Source organism: Lutra lutra, chromosome 6, assembly GCF_902655055.1.
Source record: "Lutra lutra chromosome 6, mLutLut1.2, whole genome shotgun sequence".
NCBI classification, from domain to species: Eukaryota; Metazoa; Chordata; class Mammalia; order Carnivora; family Mustelidae; genus Lutra; species Lutra lutra.
This window is the reverse complement of record NC_062283.1, coordinates 96,315,119-96,324,079: the sequence shown is the minus strand read 5'-3', so window position 1 is coordinate 96,324,079 and position 8,961 is coordinate 96,315,119. Positions and strand designations below refer to the sequence as shown.

Below are 8,961 nucleotides of genomic sequence, written 5' to 3'. Positions count from 1 at the left end.
TTCTGAGCTCACACAAGCCAAGACACCCCTTTTCAGCATAATGGTGAGTCCGTTGGAGGTACTCATTATATCGAGTGACTGATGTTTCCTGGGGGTCATTTTACAAGTTTTTGGCCCTGAAGTCTCTCAGAGTTACCCCCAAATTAACTAAACATACGTTTCCATTCATGAGAAAGAGGCTACCTCTCAGCTTGGGGGTCAGGGGTGGAAGGTCAGATATTGAAAGGCCAGTCCCAGCACAATATACGTAGTTTTTGTCTCCTCCTTCTCACTTAAACTGTTTACTCACATTTCCCTGAAAAGTCTTTTAAGATAACTTTTCTGAAAGAGATAAGCTTCATCCGTACCCAGGTAGCGGCTGCTTTCTAGAAGTAATGAAAAAAGCGCGTCTTAGAATTCTATATTCTGCCTGTTTACTAACGCCACCAATCACCCCCGTGACTCGCTTCAAGCGGAGTTCCGCCCCTTCCGGGGAGCCCCGCCCACACCTAATATCTGCTTAGACTCCCGCCTCCTCCTTAAAAGTTACAGCCAATCCTGTACTACTAATGTCGCGGGGCAGCGCTATCGCGAGATTCCAACTGTATCCTCCGATAGACCTTAACCGTGTGGACTTGCGCAGAAGAGACTCATGAAGCCATTCCCCGAGAAAAGGGGCGGGGCGCTCCGACGTGCGCGTTCATCTTGACCCCACGCTCCAGCGCGCACCCGGCAGCTGGGAGCTGTGGTTTCTGGGCCCCCCGGGAACCCCAACACAAACCAGCGTAAAGCGCGCGTGCCCATTTCAGGCGGGTGTTCGGTGGGTGGCGAATGCGCGCCCGGGACCTGCGGAGACTTTAGAAGAGCCCCGGAGCTTGGGGCATAAAGGCTCAAGAGGCTTGGCGAACCAGCCTAGGTAGGCGCTTGGGTGATGGAGGGTCAGGGGTCAGAGGTCGGGGACAGAATACGCCTGCAGACGGAGATTGAGGTCCGGAGGAGGAAGGACTTGGTCGTTCTGGAGCCCGGGAAGCTAAAGGGCTGAGGGGGAAACGCAGCACGAGTTTCCCCGACCCTTTCCCATCCCAGACTTGGGGGCCTCCGGACCGCCACGGCTCCCCCGGGAGAAGAAAGGGCTGTGGGAAAGGAGGCTGTGCTTCTCCTCGGGGGCTGGGGCCTTCGGTGTTTAGATCGAGCGTCCCAGGGACTGTCGTCGCGCTCCCCGGCCTCGCGGGTAGCTTGTTTGCCCGGCCTGCTGGGAGCAATCTGGCGCTGACAGCTTAGCTCTGACTCCGCGAACCGCTGTTGAGTTTCGGAAGAAAACCGACTGGGTATCACCATTCGTCACACACGCCCCTGGAGGCTGGATCTGGGCAGCTGCCTAGCCTCTTGGTGTGCGGGGTTGTAATGTGGGAAAAGGGAGGCGAGGCTTCCAAGTTAGTCTGAAAGTTCTCAGTTACCTTTGGAGTCAGATTAATTACTTTTCGCTCTCAAAACCATCCTTGTTCCTGGTACATTTTGGCTCCGTGATCGTTGCTAGTTTATGAACAATGATGTGTTATTTTGATGATTGACTGTCACTTTCAGATTTAGTACTATGAATTAATGGCCATTAAGCTCGTGCCTTTTTTTTTTCTAAGTGACTTTACGTGACCCAGGAGGTAGAAAAACTAGATGTTTGATATTTTCCTACTTGTATTTAAACTACCTTAACGCTTTAACTGAATGAAATACAATAATTTTTAAGTCATTATAGCTATTTAAAATTATTTTCTTGGATGTTGGTAGCAAAACTGTTTAAACTCCCATGAATAGAAATGATCCATAATATTTGTACTGTTACCAGAAAGACTCATTGGTTTATGATCAGAAACCATGCTTGAAACAGTATTGTTGAGCATCAGTGAGAGACGTGTGCCTGTACTGGATAACTTGTGCTTCCTAGAGCTTCCCAGGTCAAGTTAGCCAATAAACTAGCAGTTGAGAATAGAAGTTGACTTTTGAAAGATGCTACTATCTATATGTCTTCTTTGCCCAAGCCTAAGAACTGCATTTGCAGAATTATTAAAACCTTTTATTAAGAGTTCAGGCTACGGGGGCACCTGGGTGGCTCAGTGGGTTAAAGCCTCTGCCTTCGGCTCAGGTCATGATCTCAGGGTCCTGGGATCGAGCCCCGCATCCGGCTCTCTGCTCAGTGGAGAGCCTGCTTCCTCCTCTCTCTCTCTCTGCCTGCCTCTCTGCCTACATGTGATCTCTGTCTGTCAAATAAATAAATAAAAAAATCTTAAAAAAAAAAAGTTCAGGCTACGAAGGTTTGGGGAAACGGAATGTGCTGGTTAAAAAGCTTTTTCCGCGGGCATTTTTAAAGTTTATGTAACTAACGTATTTTAGTTCAGTAGATGAAAATACTCTCATCTTCCTGAAGTTACTACTATGGAAAGATTGTGTTAACGCTAGATCATTAGGAGCTTTTCACTAATCCGGAATGATTGGGTTTTGTTTGCACAAGGCTCCCCTTGGGCAGCAGTATGGCAGATGTATACTTCTTAATGTTCCTAAAATCTAGATCCAGGCCTACCATGGATTTGTTGTAAGTCAGGATTTGTGTGTGTCTTTTAATGAAGAGGTAATAATTTGGAGGGAAAAAAATCTGAATCTAAGTTTAATTGGTAATCATTTGTTATATTGTTTTAGTAACAACAATTTGTGTTTATTTTTCTAATAACCTATCTTTATTTTCTCTTGAAGATATGGGTCAGCCAGTTTTCTCTGTCTCATTCAGGGCCAGAAATAGTAAAGAATAATTTCACATTACCTGTAATCTTCTAGAATATGGTTAAGAGACTTATCTAAAAAGAAACATGGTGCTTAAAAAGAGGGAGGATATTAGGTATTCAGGAAGTTAGAGATATTTGTTTCACCTTTTTTGTATGTCATTTCCATCTTGGCACTGACCTGCCATGGGGGTACAGTGATGAATAGGATACTGTTCCTGCCCAGCTTTCATGGCTTTCAAAGTCGTACAGTTAAAACAGTATAGCATTTAGGATAGAGGAGGAATGGCCTTTAATGCAGTATGCCTGGTCATGGAAGGTTTTCTGGGGAAGATTGGGACAGCAACAGGTAGAAAGTGCGAAAGGGCATTTCAAGCAAAAGGCTTTTTACATTTAAATGTAGGACAATTGAAGTGTGGTCCATATTTAAAAACTACAACTAATAATGTTTCACCGAACTCTGATACTTAAGAGGGAGGAATAAGAAGTAGAGTTGTCAAAAGTGGGACTCATGTGGTATGAAGAACACCAGGAGAAGGGTTTGGAATGTGATTAGAAATATATAGAATTTTACTAATAAATGACTTACTAGCTGCAAGTTAACATTATGCTTATAAGTAGTTTTGATCAAATAATATCTTCTTGGTTCAAGAAGTTATCCCTGGATAGAAATCCCTTAAGAAAAGAGTCGGTTGGAACGAGATTTTTTTTTTTTTTTTTTAAATTCATGAATGTATGCTCAGTTCTGGTAATTGGCTGGGATAGTACCCGGGCATCAGGATTTTTATAAATTCCCCCAGATGATTCTAATATGCAGTCGAGTTTGAGACACACAGATATATGGTCCTCCATCCTGCCACTTTAAAGTTTAGTTATTATAAATATAATACATAGTTCTGAAGATGATGGTGATAGCAGCTACCACTCACTGAATATATGCTAAATTTCTGTTTACTGTTGCACTTACATTATTTCTAAGTATAATCCCATCATCCGCATTTTAGAAATGAGAAAACTGGCACAGAGAGGTTAGATAACTATTCCTATGCCACACAGTTAGTAAGTGCCAAAGCTAGATTTAGAATCTTTTCTCCTATAAATCACATTGCTTTGCAGATTTGAGACTCTCTAGCCGGTTGCTTTTGGGGCTTTTAGAGTGAACAGTTCCATAATTGTCATGTTATTAATATTAATATTTTGTTTGTTGTAGTAGATTATGTGATCCCTACCTCATATCCACACTCTTTGCCATAAGCAGTTCTAATCAGTAGAGAATATGGTGCATTTTCCTACCTGTTCACTTTGGGTCTGTTTGTGTGACTTGCTTTAGCTCCGGGAACCTTGTGCTTTTGCTGTGACCACGCTTTGAAAAGTACTTGTGTGATTGGATTTACACTGTTACACCTCAGCCATGGTGATAAGTACATTTGTGGGTTGCTTTGCTGGTCCCAGGAGGAGGATGAGAATTACATTAAGCAAAGCTGAACTGCTTCTCCAGAAACCTAAGCTAGGTCAGCCAACCCTCAGCTAACCAGCTAACCAGCTAACCTGCAGATCTGTGAGAATAAATGATTGCTATCTCAGGACATTGAGCTTTGGAGTGGTATGTTATACAGCCTATATGTGGCCATAGTTAACGAATAAGCTGATACAGCTGAGCTTTTCAAAGTTCCAGCAGAATGACCAAATGCCAGTATTCTAGCTTATAATTCTGTTGAGAACTGGACAAAGATAAACACATAGATTATTAGAGGCCTCCTGTGTTATTCTTCCAAGGTAATAGAGAAGGTAAGATGCTTATAGTTAACCATAGTAAGAGAGTGTTTATACTTTATTACCTGTGCATTCATAAAGGAGGCACCGGCTAATGAAGCGGAATTCTCATGATTGACTTAGACCAGCGCTACTTGATAGCCTTTTTGCAATTTTGAGAATGTTTTATATTTGCACTGTATAGTATAGTAGCCACTAATCACATATGGCTGTTCAACACTTAAAGTGTGGCCAGTGAGACTGAGGAGCTGAGTTTATGATATTACTTAATCTTATTTAAATTAAAAACTACATGCAGCATGGCTGCTAAGAAAATAAATTTTATTCATTTATGTTTTGTCAGTAAATTACTCATTTTATTTAGATTTTTCAAGTTTATTAGAATAAAGCTGTTCCTAATATTCTCTTATAATTTTATTTTTTTAAAAGGTTTTATTTATTTATTTGAGAGAGAAAACACAAGCAGGGGATGGGGGGGTGGGGGCAGAGAGAGGAACAGACTCCCCAAAGAGCAGGGAGCCCAACATGGACTCCTCCATCCCAGGACCCTGGGATCATGACCTGAGCTGAAGGCAAACATTTAACTGACTGAGCCACCCCGGTGCCCCATTCTCTTAATAATTTTTAAATCTTTTCTGTGTCTACTTTTTGTTTGTACTTTGAAAATCAGCTTTATTAAGGTATAATTTATGTACAATAAAATCTAACAATTTTAAGTGTATAATTTGATGAGGTTTGACAAGTATATACAATCATGTAAACACCAGTTGAACATTTCTGTCAGTCCAAATCTTTCCCTCCTGCTCCTTGCTATATCAGTCTGCTTCTTCTCACTTCTTCACCTCTAGTAACCACTCATCGGTTTTCTATCAGTAAGTTCTTGCCTTTTTAAGAATTTCATGTAAAGAGAATCATATGGCCTTACACATCTGGCTTCCTTCACTTAGCATAATGCTTTAAAAGTTCATCCGTGTCATCGTATGTTCTATCAGTAGTTTATCACTGAGAAGTATCCCACCTGTTTATCCATTTACCAGGTAATGGATGCTTGGGTTGTTTTCCAGTTTTTAGCTTTTGTTAAAACTGCTATTAACATTCAGGTTTAAATCTTTTATGTCCGGATGTCTGGGTGGCACAATTGGTTGGGCAGCTGCCTTCAGCTTGGGTCATGTTCCGAGGGTTGAGATAGAGTCCTGCGTTGGCCTCATTGCTCAGAGGGGAACCTGCTTCTCCTCCTGCTTGTGGGTGCTTTCTCTCTCTCTCTCTCTCTCTCTCTCTCTCTCTCTCTCTGATAAATAAAGAAAGAAAATCTTTAAATAAATAAATAAATCTTTTTTGTCGGTCTTCTTTAGTTTTATTTCTCTACCATAAATATCTAAAGGTAGGATTACTAGGCTGCACAGAAAGTTTGTATTTAATTTTGTAAGAAATTGACAAACTTTCCCTGATGTTTGAAAATTCAGTTTTGGTTGTTCTTCCTCTTCAGTCTTTTAAATTTTAGCCATTCTAATGCATACACAGTTTCTTATTGTGGAATGTAGGTTAAATTTGCATTACTTTAATGACTGATGTGGTGAAGATATTTTCATGTGCTAATTTGGTACTCACAGATCATCTTAGATGAAGTGTGTGTTCAGAATTATTTCCAAATTTTCATTTTTTCATAAGATTGTCTTACTACAGATTTATGAAAGTTTTTTTCTTTTTCTTTTTTTTTTTGAAAGTTTTTTTCTTATTCCACATACAAATCCTTCATCAGATACTTGTTTTACTAATATTGCATCCCATCTGGCTTCCCCTCTCCTTTTGAAGTGCCAAAATATGTAATTTTGTTGAAACTCACTTAATCAATTTTTTATATTCTCTGCTTTTTGTGCCCTATTTTAATTTGTTTTGCCTAATGTCACTTATATTTTATCCCATTTTCTTCTAGAAGTTTTAATAGTTTTAGCTTTTGTATTTCAGTTTATGATCTATTTCAAGTTAATTTTTATATGTGGTGTGAGGTAAAGCTCCAGGTTCGTTTTTTTGCATGTAGCTCTCTATTTATTGAAAAGGATATTTTTGCCTATTGACTGCCTTTGAATTTCTTTCAAAATTTAATTGACCAGGTGCCTAGGTGGATCAGTCAGTTAAAACATTCAACTCTTGGCTTTGGCTCAGGGCATGAGAGCAAGCCTCTGAATGGGGCTTCCTAGTCAGTGAGCCTAACAAGTTGCTGTCAGACCAGTTTCCTCTTCTCAGATGACAAAGCTATCTTCTTTTTTCCTACATTTTTTCTTTTCTTTTTTCTTTTATTGTCTCTGCTCCATTTCCCCTGTTTGCCATCACCACCTTATTTCTTGCCCAGCTATTCTTGTTTCTGCTAACCCACAAAAAAGAAATATGTTCTGTATTTTCAGCTTCTTCTTTTGAAAGAGAAAATATATTTTTAGGAATTTTTTAACTATGTTAAGGGTCAAGTGAAGTTTTGTTAACCCTTTGGGATTATAAAACCAAATTGAACTTTTGTTGTGATGATATGAGTTTAAATGTTACTAAATTCTTCAAATACACATTTCCAAGCTATTTGGGAGATTTACCTTACTGTCATGCTGCTTATTATATGTATTTTTAGAATGTGTTTTATTTTATATAACACATTGTCTTTATTAAATTTATCCATTAAAGGACCAGTAAGACCATTAGAATTTCTGTGATACAGAGATTATGGTCAGCGTGTTTCTTAGCTGTATTTGACTTATTTTTAAAAAACCATTGCTTTACATATCTCTCTAAGATTTCAATGTTATGTGTGGGGGCCATTAGTCCATGGTGAGTTGTTCATCAGGGCACACTTTGATAGTTAAATCTTCTCTTGGAATGCTTACTTGTTGCATTTGTCTTCTAGAGTTCATATTTACCAACCAAGAATTACTTGAAAATGAGTAGCCGGCGGAAACGTGCTCTTCCAGTGAGAGTTGATGAGGAAAAGCAACAGCAGCTTCATTGGAATATGCATGAAGACAGAAGGAATGAACCTCTCATCCTAACTGATGATGAGCATCCCTCATCGGGTTCAGATTTCTCTTCTGCTCACTGTATCATCCTAGATGATAGTCTAAAGGAAGAAGTGGCTCACCAAGATAAGAAGAGGTGTTCCAAGGCAGTGAGCATCTCAAAATCGATGGATAAAGAAGAAACTGGTGGCATTTATTCTCCTTTCTCTGCAAAGCTGAATATCGTGATTTCTCCCTGTCACTTTGACAATTCTTGGAAGGCATTTCTGGGAGAATTAACTCTTCAGCTTCTTCCTGAACAGAGTTTAACTGAACATTTTTCTGAAAGGAGTTTTACACTGATGAGTTCAGAGTCAAGCAATCATTTCCTGATCTATGTTAATTCAGAATGTGAAGATATAGAGAAACAAGAAAAAGGACTCAGTGAGCCAATTAGTATTTGTGACAAGGGTATTAGAGTGGAATCATCCTTCAGTGGTGAAATGTTAGAAGATTTGGGGTGGCTACAAAAGAAGAGAAGAATAAAACTTTACCAAAAACCAGAAGGAAATCACATGATCAAGGTACTCAAATTCTGTGGTGTCTTTTAAGGTTCTTCTGCATTTGGCAGTCCCATTTTGAAGTTAACTCAGAAGGAAGGTCTAAAAAGCCAGAAATAAGCCTATCATTATTAAGTTTCAGAGTGTACTTTATTTTGGGCTTTCAATAACTTTAAGAAATGTATGCTGTAGGTGATCATTTCTAGGCTGTCCTTTTTCAAGATATCCCATATTCATCCCTTCCAGCTCTACTCTCAATGTGTTATTCTTCGTCTTCTTGTAGCAGTCCTTTAACCATTGCCCTTGCTTGTCTTTTGAACTCCCATCTACTTTGTCTCTGAATTGGTATAATGTGAATGAAATGGAATTCTATTCTTCACTGCAGAATCGAATAACCCTTCTTTCATAGCCCCTTGTCTACTTTTCCAGCCTCATCTTTTATCACTCTGCTTTTTATTTTGTCCCAGAAATTCCAAATTGATTTATTTCCTGCATATTTTCTGGCCATATTTCTGCATCTTTGCTTTTGTTTTCACGGTTCTCTGCCTGGATTGTTCCCTTCCTTTTCCCTAATAACTTCCCTGGGCATTCTCTAATATTCAGCTCAGAGTTTACTTCTCTAGGGAGATATTTTCTTAAAATTCATGGATAGTGTTCGTGCCCTTCCCCCATAATACTTGTAAATACACATTACTTTTGCCTTGGCCACTTGTAGTGTACTTACATTTTAGATTTTTCTCCTTCAGCAAACTATGAAGTCATTTATCTTTAGTGCCCAGTATAGCCCTGATACTGAACAGATTTTTAACAAATGAAAGAGTAAATTTATAATTCATTTCAGGCTCAGCTATTTACTAAGTAACTTTATGTGAATCACTTAAATGCTCTAATTTCATCATC

General features: G+C 39.4%; 1 protein-coding gene across 4 annotated transcripts in view; it reads left to right on the top strand.

Moving 5' to 3' along the window:
* The first annotated feature begins 676 nt into the window (after positions 1-676).
* SHPRH (SNF2 histone linker PHD RING helicase) overlaps positions 677-8,961 on the top strand; it is a 91,153-nt gene continuing 82,868 nt past the window's right edge. For 2 of the 4 annotated variants that reach the window (XM_047733065.1, XM_047733067.1), the window contains exons 1-2: positions 677-895; positions 7,414-8,085. In XM_047733065.1, the coding sequence (XP_047589021.1) occupies positions 7,447-8,085 (639 nt within the window). In that variant the 5' untranslated portion in view covers positions 677-895; positions 7,414-7,446. Of the gene's footprint in view, positions 896-945; positions 1,369-7,413; positions 8,086-8,961 lie in introns of those variants that run through there. The other 2 variants (XM_047733063.1, XM_047733064.1) reach the window with 2 other exon arrangements.